The sequence below is a fragment of the Charadrius vociferus genome, unplaced genomic scaffold, assembly GCF_000708025.1.
Source record: "Charadrius vociferus isolate BGI_N301 unplaced genomic scaffold, ASM70802v2 scaffold225, whole genome shotgun sequence".
Classification (NCBI taxonomy): Eukaryota; Metazoa; Chordata; class Aves; order Charadriiformes; family Charadriidae; genus Charadrius; species Charadrius vociferus.
In genome coordinates, this window is record NW_009648638.1 from 899,140 (window position 1) to 915,215 (window position 16,076).

At 59.8% G+C, this 16,076-nt stretch overlaps 1 protein-coding gene across 1 annotated transcript; it reads left to right on the forward strand.

The window, feature by feature from the left end:
• The first annotated feature begins 767 nt into the window (after positions 1-767).
• On the forward strand, positions 768-8,447 carry MYL9 (myosin, light chain 9, regulatory). The gene is made up of 4 exons (XM_009886330.1): positions 768-846; positions 6,426-6,629; positions 7,778-7,939; positions 8,157-8,447. Exons 2-4 carry the CDS (start codon positions 6,446-6,448, stop codon positions 8,327-8,329), a joined length of 519 nt encoding a protein of 172 aa, XP_009884632.1. The 5' UTR covers positions 768-846; positions 6,426-6,445; the 3' UTR covers positions 8,330-8,447.
• Positions 8,448-16,076: the final 7,629 nt, after the last annotated feature.

Below are 16,076 nucleotides of genomic sequence, written 5' to 3' on the forward strand. Positions count from 1 at the left end.
CCCCACCGCTACCGCCGTGCTGGAACTGTTGCTGGAGCTCAGCCCTGCGGAGGGGGCGACACAGCGGGAGGAGAAGCCCCGGTGCGGCCCTGCCAGGCACTCCTCTGCCCGGGCAGGCGGGGAGAGCCCCTCTCCGGGGGTCGGCAGGGATGTCCCAGCTAGGGGAGGCGAGGACCGGTCTCGAGAAAAGCTCTCGATAACTCTATATAACGCCCTGGGCATGGGACATCCCGGCTTCCCAGGATCGGGACGTCCCGACTGGGACGGCAGTGCTGCAAGAGCAGATCCTGCCGCCTGAGGCTTCACTCACCTCCTGGTTTGTCAGAGCTGCTCCGGTCTGGAACATCTGCTTTTTCCCCCCAAGTCTTTTTGCTAATGGCCAGAGCCGAGATCCAGATGCATGCTCCAGAGACCTCCGCTGTGTCCTGTGAGCAACTTCAGGCAATAAACTGTTGTAAGGCAGAAAAGCTTTATTTAGCTAATTTCCCTCAGTCTTGAACACAGAGGAACTTTGTGTTTTGTTTAGCCTTGCCCATGAAAACTTAAGGTCCTTTTGGCTTCCCTCCCTGCATCTCCTTTTGGTACAAAATGTTATGACTGATAACATTTTAGAGCCAGGGAGGCTCTAAAACACGGATGTGTAGGAGAAGGCAACAGCCAGAGCAGCATTCTTTGGAGCGGAACATCCCCAAGTGTCAACAACCACCACTGCTGACCAAAGATGGTTGGGTTTCTTCAGTCACTTGAATTTTTTTCCTCTCATCACTGGCAGGCTCTGTGCAGCTGTAGGAGGAGTTTGCAGTCACCTCCCCCTCTGAGGCGCTGCGGCCAGATTCCCCCACTGAGGTGAGCCCCTTAATTCTCCTGGGAAAATATCAAACCCAGTCCAGGGCATGTTATGCTGGTGGCCTGAGGCCATGAAGACTTTCTGCCCTGTGATCCTGTTTCCCAGTCTGCTCGGGCATCAGAAGGGCACTGGGTGTTTTGGGTGGTGATGGTGTCTGTGCATGGTCTTCTCATGGTGGCCCCAAAAGCTGCACTTTGGAGGGCTTTGTGTGTGCCACATGGGCATGGTGAGGGAGGTCCTTGTCCCCTAAACTCAGTGGGAAGGAGCTAGCCCAGAAACCGTCTGCCAAAGCTTGCAGACGAGCCCACCGGCTGCACATGGACCTGGCCAGCTCCGAGGGAGGGCTGGGATGAACTCTCCCTCCTGGGAGTCGCTGCACACTTGGCTCTGGCTTCCTGACACTGCCCTGCTCCTTCCCACCTGCACATGAGACCTGCTCGCCGGCTTCAGCGCTTTCCCCTTGCCTCCAAACTCCCTTTCCCACATCCATCTCTAATAAGGCCAAAAAAGGAGCGGAATGGCAGCACACCTCCATTCCTGCAGTGCCGAGAGGGACAGGGGGGCTCCTCCTGCAGCTCCTGGTGCCTCTGGCCGGCAGCGTGACTCCCCTGGCACCAGCAGCCCTTGGCAGTGAGGACGGAGCTGAGCAATGCCACATCCCAAGGGCATCCTGAGCAGGGCCGTGCTGGAGGGAAGGGACGGTCTAACAACAAATCAGGCAGGGAAGATGAGCTGCTCCCTGCTCACTCCTCCAGTGTACGACAACCTGGTTCGTGTGTTCCGCTGGCTCCGGAGGTGGGGTGTCCACTCCTGGGCAGTCCTGGCGCTGGGAGAGGTGCCTGGCAGGAGGCAAAGCTTTACGGGTGGAAGGATGCTCTGGCTGCAGCGCTGCCCTGTGCCTCCTGTGCCAGTGCGGGATGCTGCAAACCATCACCCACGTTGGCCCTTGCACCACCCTGGGAGAGAGCATGGGAAACGCTGCCTGTGCTGGGCTACACCGTGCCGTAACGTGTCGAGATGTGGCTGGCTGTGCGTGGTGGAGGGCCAGTGCTTGCCCGTTAGTACATACAGCTGTGTTGTGGCTCGCTGGTACCAGCAACTGATTTTGGGAAGAGCCATTGGGCAGGTTTAACCACCGTCCCTCCGAGGGCCCGTCGTTCACCCTGCAGGGCTGTCCCCTGGCACAGCCCAGAAAAAAATTTCCCTACCCTGACCAAAAGCATCTGGCAGATGATGTCCCTCTCCGGCTGTGCTGGAGACTGCGGGGCAGCCCCACGCCATGCCGGAGCTTCATCAGCACTTTTAGAGGTGGCTCCTGCAGTTGCATGGCCAGGTTTTGAAGGACCCGCCCTCGGGAAACTCTTAGCAGGTATTCCGGGTGCTCATAGCTTCTGAATACACGGGAAGACTCCAGGGCCTGGGAACAGGCTGCTGCCACCACAAGGGGAGCTGCCCCGTCCCCTACCCGCCTGGACAGCCCTCCTTGGTGCCAGCCAGACCTGCCACAAGCCCGCTGGCCCGGCAGCCGCTCCCCGCTGTTGTTTTCCAGCTGGGATAGCGAGCTGGAGCAGCACAGGAGAAGATGCGGGGTAGGGCAGGGTGGAAGCGGGCAGGAGGGAGGAGGACGGGGTCGGGATGGGGCCCACTTGCCCTGGCAGCACTGCCGTGTCCCTGTGGCTTATCCCACCCTTCCCAGCACGGTCAGGAAGTGGCACCAGGATGGAGTTGCTCGGTTGGTTTTTACTGAGGAGGAAACACATGGCAGTTTATTTTTCTGATAACTGTGGGTCTTCGCTCTTTCTCTTTAAAACGAAACTATTTTCTTTACTAACTTAAGAACTTTTTAAGGCAGCGCCGTGGCACTTTGGGTCTGACTCTTGGGGGGTGGGGGGGAAGGCACTAGCCTGGACGCAGGGAGACCGTCTCGGCAGGAGCAGTGGCAGAAGGACGAGGGAACAAGGGCAGCTGGTGACAGAGCGAGTGTGGTGATCGGATTGGCACAGGGCGTTCATGCCAGGCTGGTGGGAGTCGCGCCCCAGTGCGAACCTCCCGGGCTCTGCTGCTTGAGACCAGCAGCTCCTGGGCTGGAGCAGCACTGGGATGGGACTTTCAGCAGGGGGTGGCGGGAACAGGACCAGTCTCCCCAAGTTTCCTTCTCGCTGGAGGTTTGGTGGCTTCAATTGGCTCAGCTGAATCCATCCCAGCATGCAGCGCATCATGGCCAGGCGGTCCCTGAAACGGTCTGGGCATGGGGCTTTTGGGAATCCCAGAAAGCATGGGCTGGAAGACCAGGGGAGTGTGGCCGTCGAGCCCTCGTGCAGGGCATGGACCGCCCCTGTCGGATCAGGCCTCGCTGCAAATCCCTTCTGTCTCACCAAGAGGCGCCGTTCCCTGCACTGACCCAAAAAAGTCTCTTCCCCAGTCCCAGCCAGCCCGAGGAGGTCTCCTAACAGCAGAAATAGAATGCTGAGGAGATGACCAGGCAGAGCTGGACCTCGGGACCGAGCATCTTTCCAGGCCATATTTTGTATCAAACAGCAAAACCATGTACTGTCAAAATCGCACTTAATCCCCCTAACGAGAACCATCTCTCTGGAGAGAGTGCCAAGCCGTGCTTCTGCTGCTGGTCACAGCCAGGGCAGGGTAAATATTTGGATAATATTAATTCATGTGGTGAGAGCAAAACTCCCGCTTATTTCTCTAGTCTTCTGCTAATAATTCTGCTAATAATTCAGCATGTTTTGAAAGCTCAGCCCATTGCCGTGGGCCAGTGGCACAGCTTTTATTGCTGACTCCAACCCGGCACAGCGAAGTTGTGTTCAGCTGAGCTTCCCCACGCCGCTGCCCGGGGGACGGTTCTGGGCTGGCAGCGCACACTGGTGTCTGGCAGGGCACGCACAAAGGGACAGTCCGGTTGCAAAGAGCTTTATGGTGCAGTGATGCTGGAGGAAGCAGCGGGCAAGAGATGGGCTGCGGGGAGGTAAGATCTCCTGCCCACCCGGCTGTGGGCACGGTGGGGTTCCCCAGTCCTGCTGCTTTCCTCCACTGGCTGGTGACAAACATCACTTTCCTGGTGGGCAACTGGGAAAGGACGGAGCATTTGGGGGATGGCGGGGTGATTTGATGGCTGGGTGCCAGCCGGGGCAGCGTGAGGGAGGGGGATGAGGGCAGTGCTGTTTCCATCCCGGTAGCTGCAGCCACTGGGGCTCAGGGGGGACGAGGAGGGGACTGTCTCCCAGGGGACACGGAGCACATGCCCTGCAGATGAAGGGCCCAGCTCGGTCTCGGCGGGTGCTGCCAGGCTCTCTGGCATGGTGCACTGCTTCTGCAGTGGGATGGGAGTGGGTGTCAGGGTCGGGGGACAGTCCCCAGCCCCCTCTGAGCTTGGCTGGGCACCACGGTGCTGGGCAGGAACCGACACCATAGCTGGGATTTGGCACTTCACGTGGCCCCCGGGATGTCCTTCCAGCACAGTACAGCGAGGGCAGCCTGGGGTCTGCAGCAGGGTGGGGACCAGGCTGGGGAACACTCCAGCCCCCACTGCTGCAGCCCCTTGAAATAGGGATAGCAGGAGGGGAGGGAAAAAGCTGGAGAGCAGGTACGGCCTGGGGAGTGCTGGCAGGAGCTGTGTGGGTGCAGGAGAAGGCTGTTTGCTCGCCCCTAGTCTGTGCCAGCGCTGGGGTCCCACTGGGGGAGATGCTCCCCAAGGCCCTACAGTCCCCCCGGGTGCGTCAGCATTAAGGACCCAGCTGGGAAGCGGATCCTGGAACACACGCGCAGGGTGGCCGGAGCAGCCGGGCACGGTTTCTGGCCCGCAGCTTGCTGGTGGTGTTGCTTTGTGCTGCTTCACACAAGATGCTGCGGGTCCTCAGCTGCTCCGTGTCCCCTGCCAGAGAGGGCAGGAACCCAGGCAGCCCTGCTGCCCACCACAGCAAGGGGCACGCAGAAGAATTCTGCTGTGGAATTCCCCCGTGGAATTCATTCATAAGCCATTAATTTAACATTGCCCCTGTAGCTGCTCCCCATGCCAGATGCTGATCCAGGTGGGGAAACTGAGGCACGGGGCTGCATTTGAGGGAGAAGTGGCTGCTGTAGAAACATGACGGCTCTGAGCAGCGTCTCTGCCATGGGCTGACCTCACCCCAGACTTTCCTGCGAGGCCATGCTGAGCGGGCAGCTGGCACCGTCCCTCTGCCAGCCTGGTCTTTGCTGGCATCTTGCTGAGTTACTCTTGCCGGGATTTGACTGGAAGAGGTCTGGGCATCCCCTTCTCAGGCAACACCGGTGGTCACTGGGGGTGTTGAGCACCCCGTACGGATCCCGTTTGGGACCCAGAACCCATGGTGCAGGCTGTCTTAATCACCAACTGCATCCCTCGGCCTGGCGGCGTGGGGGGATGACACCAAAGCACTGCTTGGAGGCAGTGAAGGGGCTTGGGTTCCATCTCGCTGGTGGGAACGGGCTCTCTGCTCCAGCCCGGCTCTGCTGGGCACTCACCAGCACAGGCTGGGGGCAGGAATCCCCGCTTTGAAAGACCATGTTTTCCTGCCGCAGTCTTGCCTCAGGTGGTGTTTGGGGTCCCTATGGGACACACGTTGCCCCAGCTGTGTCCCCAAAGGTCTGTTTATCCCAATGCTGCCCCTCTCTTTGCCCCTCCGGGCTCTTCCCTTCTCCTGCCATTCATTACCTGTCACAACAGCACCAGTCCTCAGCCCCCGCAGTCCTGGCGTTTTCTCAGCCCCTCTGCCCCTGTCCCGCAGGGGCTCAGCAGCTGCCCCAGAGGTTCACCAGCCCCTTCTCCCCTCCACTTTGGGGCCCTTCCCATGGGCTCCCCGGGCATGATGGCGTGGAGGGAGGTGGTGAGTGGCCCTTTGGCCCTGCCGGCGGAGGCAGGAGGTGGGATGGATGGATGGATGGATGGATGGATGGATGGAAGGCAGGATGGAGGGGGAAGGGAGGCGGTGGTATGTGAGGAATGTGCCCGGAGCAGATAACCCCTTCCTGCTGGGTGCTGGGTGCTGTGCCGAGCCCACCTCCCGGGGACGTGGCCGGGGGCTGCTCTTGCGCAGTGAAATGGAGGGTGCGCAGGGAGCCCCATCGCCCCGGGAACCGGGCTGGGGAGGGCTGGGGGAGCCTTGCCAGAGGAGGGACTGAGGGCAGTGGGGGGATGCTGGGCACTGGGCTTGGCATCTCTCCCCATGCCTGGGCTGCAAAGGGGCCAGGTGGCAAGCGGGTTTTGGGGTCTGGGGGCTGAGGGAGTGGGCAGGGAGCCCTGGGAGCTCCCAGGTAGCACCCGGAGCAGAGAGGCAGCCCTGCCTGCAGCCCGTGGGGACAGCCCTGGGGAGGGTGTGCCAGCAGGCGCTGCCTGCTCGTGTGACTTCCCAGGGGACTGATTACAGCCTGGGTCTCGCCTGTCCCCATGTCCGACCCTGCAACCGCCTTATCTCACTGTTGCCAAACTGTGACAGCCAGGGAAACTGAGGCACGGGACTGGAACTGTGTGTCCCCACCTCTGCTCTCCCCGAGCTCTGCCTGCCCCCAGCCCTCCTGACGCTCCTGCCTGCTGCCCTGCCCCTAGGTACCACCCCAGCTACCAAGATGTCCAGCAAACGTGCCAAAGCCAAGACCACCAAGAAGCGCCCCCAGCGCGCCACCTCCAATGTCTTCGCCATGTTCGACCAGTCGCAGATCCAGGAGTTCAAGGAAGCCTTCAACATGATTGACCAGAACCGTGACGGCTTCATTGACAAGGAGGATCTTCATGACATGCTGGCTTCCCTCGGTGAGGAGACCCTTCCCTCGTCCTCCCGTGTGTCCCTTTAGCCCCTCTGTCCTCAGCACCTCCTCGGCTGCTGGGTGACCTAGTGCCTCACACCCAGCTTTGGTGGGATGCCATTGAGGCACCACCCTCCTGCTTTGGGCCAGCGCGATGCTGGCTGCAAAACTGGGGGGGGGATTTCTCTGCTGGCACCAGCTGACGGTAGGTGTGTTTGTGGAGGCACCCAAGGGCAGCAGCTCGGTGTGTTGCTCTTTCAGCCGTGCTGACTACAAAGGAAGAGACCTTTGGGGTTGGAGAAGCTCTGCTCTAGGAGCAACCGCCAGCAGCAGCCATTAAGTATTCGAGTAGTCTCACCCCAGAATGTCGCCTGGGGTCATCCCCTGCAGGACAAAGCCCTCCCATTGATCTCAGCCTGGGTGACAGAAGAGGCCAGTCCCTGTGCCGGCATGTACCTCGGCCAGTTGAGACTTGCAGGTCTGGCTGTGCTCCCTACGCAGAGCCCATTCTCCTTCGCTGCAGGCCACGGCTCCCACTTCCAGCTCCCTGCGGTACCTCCACGGCGCTTTGGGAGGTCTGTCAATGATTGACCTGGCAGCCAAACCTGTTCTGGAGGTCCTGCCTGGCCATGGGAGGGACCTCCCTCCTCCCCATGAGCTGTAGCTCCAGAGCAGTGAGGGGCCAGGTGTTGGGGACACGTGGACCTCAGCAGAGGAGGTTAAACCATCCCTGGTGCATCCATGGTAGAAGCAGTGCTAGGGACATCAGCAGCACAAGGCTCGTGTGGGGACATTGCCGCCTTTCTCCTTGGGTGGTGCTGGGTGTCAGTGGCCAGGGGAACAGGGAAAAGCCGTGGGTTTAGTTCTTGGTAACCCCCAGATGAATTCCATCATCTCCCTTGAGGCTAAGCCTGGCAGAATTTGGTTCCAGATGGCCTCCGGCATGGATTAAAGCATGGGGAGAGATGTCAAGGGGGGAGAATTGGTCACAGTGGAAGCCCCCTTCCTGTGTTCGTGGGGTGGGTGAACATGCACCAGCAAATTCATTTGCAATGAATAAAACCCCATCCGGCCGGGTGCATGGGCTGGCCTTGGGGATGGGTGCTGAGGGGGGGAACAGAGCCCTGCACCCACACCCCTGCCTGTGTCCGGCAGGGAAAAACCCCACCGACGAGTACCTGGAGGGTATGATGAGCGAGGCACCAGGGCCCATCAACTTCACCATGTTCCTCACCATGTTTGGGGAGAAGCTGAACGGCACCGACCCAGAGGACGTCATCCGCAACGCCTTTGCCTGCTTCGACGAGGAGGCGTCAGGTACGGGCACTGCCTGCACAGCCCCGGGGCGCCATCCCCTCGGGCATGCAGCCAGCACGAGGGCTGGGGCCATAATCCTTTAGGATAGTCCCCAAGCAGCTCCAGAGTGGGAAAGCTGGGCAGGGGTATCTTCAGGAGAGGCAGGGAAGGTCCTGCTCCTCAGCGCTCTCACAGTGTCCCCTGCTAACGCCACCCCACCCCCCCGCCATCCCTGCAGGCTTCATTCACGAGGACCATCTGCGTGAGCTGCTGACCACCATGGGAGACAGGTTCACTGACGAGGAGGTGGATGAGATGTACCGGGAGGCGCCCATTGACAAGAAGGGCAACTTCAACTATGTGGAGTTCACCCGCATCCTGAAGCACGGGGCCAAGGACAAGGACGATTAGAGCCCGGGGCCGCTCACCCCCTCTGCCTCCTCCTGCGCACCCCCTCTGCCCCTCGGCTCCCCTTGCTGCCCCACAGCAGGCTCCCCCCATGGGAAACACCTCCCAGGACCGGCACCCCGCATCGGGTCACGCTTGGAGGGGAAGCGCTCCCGTCACTACACCAGCGTGTGCCCATCCATCAGCCCCAGACCTCCCCTCCCATCACCTCTCCCACCCACAGGCTCGCTCCGCTGGGACCCCCAGCCTGGCTGTGACCCCCCCCCCAGGCAGCCATTGACCCCTCAAAGCCACCATACCGCTGGTCCCTGGGGCTGGGGTGAGCATCCCCGGTGAGCACTGGCCTGTGGGGATTTTGGCCAGCTCAAGCCCCAGCGATCAGCATCGTGGGGCCGTAGCACAGAGAGAAAGCGCCTCTCCCCTCTCCTCCCACACTCCCTTCCTTCATGAAAGAAAACCCACTTTGTTTCTTCCTCCCTGGCTGTTTTATGGCTTTAGAGCCTGTGATTTGAGGGATTCGACAAGCCGACGTGGCATATAAAACCTGATGGGTGTGATATGGGGATGTGCTGTGTGTGGCTCCCTCGTGGAGCAGTGCCGCGCCGCCCATCTGCCTGGTGGGTTTGGGGGATGGATTTGGGCACTGCATCTCCCCATCTCACTGCTGTTGCAAACTGGGGCCCTTTCCACTGGGGCAGCCTGTTTTCAAAGCCAAATCGCTCCAAATCTGGGTAAGATTGGCTTGAGCATCATTTTCTGCCTTTGCCGATGGGATGAGGGTCGCTCTGCTCTGCCCCCCATGTCGGGGTGGGCACATGGGTGGGCTGAGATACACTTGGCAAGGTGCTGCCCACACTCCCCTGTCACCTGGTTCGGGCTCCCAGGGGTTTGGCCACCCTTTTGTGTCACCCTAAGCAGCCAGGGGTGGGGGTAAGGGACAGAGAGGGTAAGAAATGAGGAGGGAGGTTGTCCCCCTGGGGGGGACACCACCCTGACAAGGGTATGGGAGCACGGGGGGCTCCCGCCTTGCAAAGCTGCTCTCTAAAGTGCTGCTTGAAGTCAGCCCATCTCCCTGCCCTGGAAGGATGAGTTTCCTGAATTTCTTTCTTTAAAATGGGGGAAAATGTGATGAGAAACCCACAGAACCTGGTGAGAGCACAGTGCATGACGGAGATGCTCTCAGCACACTGGGAAAGCTGGGACAGGGTCTGCGGGAGCTCCGTGGGCATATAGTACTGGGATCAGAGCGGTCAGAAGCCCCATCCATGCTCAGAGACCTGCCAGGCCCCAGGAGATGCTCTCATCTGGGAGATGACCCATGGTTGAAAAGCTTCTCCGTAGTTCTCAGTGCTTCTATTTCGCAGGCACCAGCAACACAAGGAAAGATGAACCAAGTTATCAGGGACACCAAGATGTGAAAGGCTGCAGGCGTGCTCTCCCAGGGAGCTCCCTGGGGTCACGGTTTGTGCTCTGCAGCAACAGCCCCAAACCAGCCCACCTCCAGGCTTGCAGATGCCAAGATCCTTCCCTAATTCCCTGCTGTGCCAGAGAAAAACCTACAGTTCTCCCACTTCCAGAGCTGAGTCCCAGGCCTGAAGGCTGCTGGAGGGCAGGATGCTTTTTAAAAAGCCCCCTTCACTGGGACACGCACCGAAGTGAACATCTCACAGATGTCTGTGAGATGCTCACTTTGGGACAGATGGTCTGATGCTGGAGATAAACCAAGTGGTGTGGGAAAGGGCCTCCAGCTTCTGCAAGGTCTCTGCCACGCTGTGGGCAAACTCTTTTCTGGAGGTAGCTGCATCCAGGAGTGATGTTCAGCCCCCACTGACCCCAAAGGATCAGCTTTGCAACCAGCCCAGGTTCTCCCAGTGGTGGGAGTGGGATGGACTCGGTGGCCGGCCACCACCAGCTGCGGGCACTGCTGGCCCTCAGCAGAGAGCTGCCAGAGGCTCCAGTGTGGGCTTTCAGAAGTGCTGTTTCAAGCAGCTACTAAAGCTGCTGTGTCTGAGCTGCCCCCGTCACCGGCGCAGCCGCAGTTACACCACAGGACTCTCAGGTGAGGGCATCCTTCAACCCCGATGCCAACAAAGCAGTGAACATATGGGAAGAGTAAATATGGTCCTTGCAAAAGGGAGTCCTGCCTCCCCTCCCGCCCCCCCCAGGGAGCTCTTTGCAGGTGCATCAAGAAGTTATTTGGGTATCAAAGATGGAGCTGTCTTGCAGGACTTCAGAGGCTGAGCAAAAAGTACCGGAATGCAGGTGGGTTGATAGAAAGTGAAGCACATGGGGAAGATCAACCCTGACTTCACGGGTGAGACGACGGGCTCCGAGTGCCCTGAGACAGCCCCAGGGAAAGGTCGGAGCTCAGCGGCTGTCAAAATCAAGAAAAAAAGGAGAAAGAAAATCACATGCTAGGAATTACTAGGAAAAGAAAGGAGATTAAAAGAGAGACCACTGATCGGCCATTGCCTACGTCCTTTTATCACCCACACTTTGAATGTAAAAAAGAGTTACAGCCCAAGTGGAAGTGTCCTGAGAAGGGCGGCTTAGAGGTTTGGCAGCATGGACCAGCCTGCAGCCGAGGAGAGCCCGGGCAGGCTGAGCTCTCTGGCCTGGCAAGGGGACATAGGAGTGGGGTGGCAGCGTGGGGATGGTGCTGCTTCCCGCCCCTCCTTGGGCTGCGCACGGGCATCACCGGACACGCAGGAGCCATGTCTGGCTCAGGGCATCTGTGCCCAGGAGCATCTCTCCCACGGGCTCTGTTCTCACCCTCTTTCAGCACCTGCTTCTAGCCACGGTGGGAGACGGGACCCCGGGAGACATGACAGTTTGTGTGGCAGTGCTCAGAGCCCTTTCTATGCTTCATTATTTTTTCTCAGTCCTGGTACTAACTAAGCCCCTTCCCCTGGTTTTGCTCAGCTGTTGGCTTCTTGGCTTTTCCAGCAGTGCAGTGGCCGGCGGGCAGCCTTTCCCATCGCATCGGCTCACATCGTCCATCAGCTGATGCTCTTGGGAGGCCCCCGGTGCCACCAACACAAGCAGGTGGGACAGTTCTACTGTGCTGCCAACTATGCGTTCCCCAAAAACACTTCACCCAATTTGGTCAACCACTCCATGCAAAGAGGGAGAAAGAAACATCAGCAAACTCCCAAACTCTTTGGGCTCATGTGAACCTCATGAAGTTCAACCAGGGCAAGTGCATGGTCCTGCACCTGGGTTGGGGCAACCCCCAGTACCAGCACGGGCTGGATGGTTGAGAGCAGCCCTGCAGGGAAGGACTTGTGCACACTGGTGTGTGAGAAATTGGATGTGAGCTGGCAATGTGCACTGCCAGCCCAGAAAGCCACCGGCACCCTGGGCTGCATCCCCAGCAGCATGGCCAGCAGGGCAACCTGACCTGACTCAGCCATTTCAAAGGTATTAAATCACACCAAAATAAAATGACACATTTAATTTCAGACACGTTTGCTTGGGGCACGGAGGCACCAAGTTAAGAAAATAACCATCCTTTTGGGTCAATCTAAAAGCTGCTCACAGTGGAAAAGTGTTTCTGATGTTCAGAGGGACCCTCCTGTGTTCCAGTTTGTCTCTCTGGTCCTGTCCCTGGGTACCCCTGGGAAGAGCCCGGCTTCGTCCTCTCCGCACCCTCCCTCCAGGTATTGATGAGATCCCCCTGAGCCTGCTCTGCTCCTGGCTGAACTGTCCCAGCTCTCTCAGCCTCTCCTCAGAGCAGAGATGCTCCAGTCCCTTCATCACCTTCATGGCCCTTTGCTGACCTCTCTCCAGTATGTCCCTGTCTCTCTGTACTGGGGAGCGCAGCACTGGACCCAGTGCCCCAGGGGTGGCCTCACCAGTGCTGAGCAGAGGGGAAGGACCCCTCCCTCCCCCTGCTGTGACACTCCTCCTAAGGCAGTCCAGGACACCGTTTGCTGCCTTTGCCAGCTCATGGTCAACTTGGTGTCCACCAGGACACCCAGGGTCTCTTCTGTCAAGCTTTAGCTTTCCAGCTGGGTGGCCCCCGGGGAACATCCTGGTGCCTGGGGCTCATCCTCCCCAGGGGCAGAACTTTCTACTTCTTGTTGAAATTCAGGAGGTTTCTTTTGGCCCATTTCTCCAGCTCTCGCTCCTGCTAGTACATGCAACCCAGCCAGGGGTCCGGGAGCAGCCTTGGATGGCAGCTCCTGTTGTGCCAGCTCTCCCCACAGGAGTTATTCCCTCCCTTAGCCTGAACAAGAGCTGTCTATGCTGCCCAGGGAGGCTTCATCCAAACCCTGACCCAAGAATGACATTCTCCAGCGCTGTGAGCTCCATCCTGATGCCCCCAGAGCACTACAGCTCCTCTTTCCATGCCCAACGGCACAGGTTATGGGAATATCAGAGAGGCAAAGGACATGGCAGTACCCGCTGAGAGAGGGATCAGCAGAGCAGTCCCATGGGAAGGGGCAGGAGGAGATGGAGGAACCGCGGCACTCAAGCACGGGGCTCCGGTGCCAGAGCCGGGCAGAGCCCGCGGGGCTGGAGGTGGTGAAGCAGCGCAGGGTGCAGCTGGCTGGGGCTGAGCCGGGCGCTGCGGGGCCGTGACACGAAGAGTTGGACACTGGGTGTTCTCCTGGCACTGCTTGTTCCCAGTCGGTGCCCAGCCGGCACACACCGCACCGGCCCTAACCAGTGCTCTAACGTCAGCCTCCTCACTGAGCAAGAGGCGATCGCTTTTAAACCCTTAAACCTGCCATCAAGGCTCTGCGGGAGGTGGGTGAAGGACCACACCAGGCCCAGGCTCCCACTCCACCCTTGAGCAGGGGAAGGATGAACCCGGTTATCCTTTCCCTCCTAATTAATGCCACCGCGACTCCAGCCTTGGCTTCTGCAGAGCCTTGGCTTCTGCAGAGCAAAGGCAGGCTGTTCACCAGTAAAAAAGCCCTGTTGACACCACTCCCAGGACTAGTCCTACTGGGGGAATCCCAGCCTGCGGGCAGTCTGGTGGCCCTGAGACCGGAGCGGGACCCCCACTGCTGGGGAGTCAGAGCCGGGCGCCAAGGGCAGGGCTGCAGCCAACAGCCGGCCCAGTCGGCCACAAATCCGACTTTCCTTGCCAAAAATTCAGCTTAAATACCAGAGGGTGGGCAAAGGGTGGAGGGGAGTCCTGCCTGGGACAGGTCAGCGCACCCTCGGAGGCTGCCTGGGGGTTCCAGCATCCCCCTTCGGGCTCTTGCCAGCTTATTGTTTTTCAAATTGCTGAAGTTTAATAGTATTATCATGTCAATGGGCCTGGCCCGGAGCAGGGCTGGCTGGGGGGCTCAGCACCGACAGGCCCTTAGCCCAGCCCCGGCCCCTCGCCCCACACGGCTCCATCAGCCCGGCTCCTGCTCCAGCCTGGGTTTGCCCGAGGATTTAGGCTCCCCAAATGCCGCACTCAGGTACCCGGTAGGATTTTTCCCAAAGCTGCTTCCACACCGCCCGTATCGGCAGCCCCAGGAGTGCGGGAGGGCTCACGGCCCAGCCCTGGGCAGGTGTTTGAGCCCTGGGACCATTTCCCCGTTGACTCAACTAGCCAGAAGACTGATACAGCTTCTTTTCAAAGGACGGGAGCAAAAGCAGACCGCTCGGAAGGACGGTCCTACCTGGGCCCGGAGGCTGACCCAGACCCCGGTGGTGTGTCCAGGGGGGGCTCTGCGGTGTCACCCACCAGGACCAGGCTGGGCAGGACGGACGCACGCTGCCCGGTGATGGCCCTGGTTGGCGGGCGGGAGGGCACCGCGGGGGAGAGGGGTGGCTGGGGCAGGGGACGCACCCCGCGGCGCGGCGACAGCCTTGCAGCAGCCAGGATTTGCGCCCAGGGCTGTCCCCACACCTGCCCTGTGGTTCCCCAGCCCGTACTGCACTTGCGCTGACGGAGCAATAGCAATTTGGGGGTACAGCTTCACCCGGCATATTGAAGATTTACCAGCAACTAAACAAATGCTTTAAGGAATTTTCTGTTTTTTTTTTTTTCTTTTTTTTTTTTTTTTTTTCTTTTTAACTCTTTATCACACCACGCAAGCTGCTTTGCAGAGAGTGAAAACCTACCATAAAAGAAGTTTTTTTGCAGCCTTTCTCAATACCCAAATGGAGACCCATCTTCGTCCCTGTGAGCAGAAAGGAGGGGAGGGAGGGGAGCTGCAGCACCCCCTGCAAAGGTGGTGGAGCCTGGCAGGGAGAAGCGGCCCCAAGGCTGGTTCCTGCACCAGGGTGCCATCAAACACCCACTGCAGACAAGCTCTGTGTGGAGAAAGACAGAGCAGGACACGGTGACCCTGGGGGCTGCTGTGCCCCACGAGCACCCAGGTCCCTGGGGGGATGCACACACACGTGCTGTGCCGAGCCAAGGATGAGCGGGACACCCCCAAGAGGAGCGATGGACATCCCAAAAGAGGACATCCCAAGACGGGGGTGTCTTTCTGCTGGCATCCCTCTGGGCTGGCAGCTGGACGGGGTCATCTTGGCTTCCCATGGCAGCACCTTCTCCATGGTAGGAGCTGGAAGGGATGAGTCTGCTGTTGTCCATATGGTGCAGAGGGTGCCTGACCCACAGGATGCGGCACCACTGCTCAGAGCAGCTCTTCTCTCTGTGGTTCCCATCGATGAAGGGTACCACCCCAGGCTGTACATGATGGACACGTCCCCTTCTGGGCTCAGCGCTGCTCACCCGCCTGTCCTGAGCACCAGGTGAAGGTGTGACCCAGCCCCACGTCACAGAAGGGCACAGAGCACGTGGTGGGGAAATCCTGCGGGAGCCACATCCTGGCCCAGCAGTGTACTTGCACTCAAACGGAGCGATTTGGTCTCCAAAACCCCGAAGGTGACCTCAGTCACCACTCTTGCTTTCAAACACCTTCCACGCTTGTGTTTTCCCGTTCAGTAAGTTCAGAAGCCAGCAAGGGAAGCACAGGTGGTGCTCCAGGGTGGTCTGAGGTCCCCGGGGCTGTCACCCACACCCGCCCCAGCAGCTCCTGTCCCCAGGCCTGGACCTGCTACCAGTGCCTGCCCGTTCCCTGCCCACAGGCACCAGTACCCGCTGGGTGCCCAGTTACAGGATTCAGCCGTAACACGGCTGGGGGGAAGCAGCTTGGGTGGTGCCTTCGGGAGGTGCCCCTGGGTGGGTGCCCGTGTGTGTGTGTCCCTGTGCAGGTGTCCCTGGGTGGGTGTCCCTGGGTGGGGTCCCTGCATGGATTCTCCTGGGTGGGTGTCCCCATTTGGGTGTCCCTGTGCACGTGTCCCTGGGTGGGTGTCCCTGGGTGGGTGTCCCTCCATGGGTACCCCTGGGTGGGTGCCCCTCTCTGGGTGTCCCTGTGTGGGGGTGCATGGATGGGTGTCCCTAGTGTCCCTCCATGGGTGTCCCTGTGTGGGGGTGCATGGGTGGGTGTCCCTAGGTGGGTGTCCCTCCATGGGTGTCCCTGGGTGGGTGCCCCTGTGCACATGTCCCTGGATGGGTGTCCCTGAGTGGGTGTCCCTGGGTGGATGTCCTTGTTTCAGTGTCCCTGCATGGGTACTCCTGAGTGAGTGTCCCTGTGTGAGGGTGCATGAGTGGGTGCCCCCGAGTGGGCACTCATGTGTGCATGTCCCTGTGTGGGTGTCCCTCCATGGGTGTCCCTGGGTGGGAGTCCCTTGGTGGGTGTCCCTGGGTGGGTGCCCCTGTGTGCACGTCCCTGGGTGGGAGTCCCTCCATGGGTGTCCCTGTGGGGTGTCTCTGTGGGGCTGCAGCCCCACG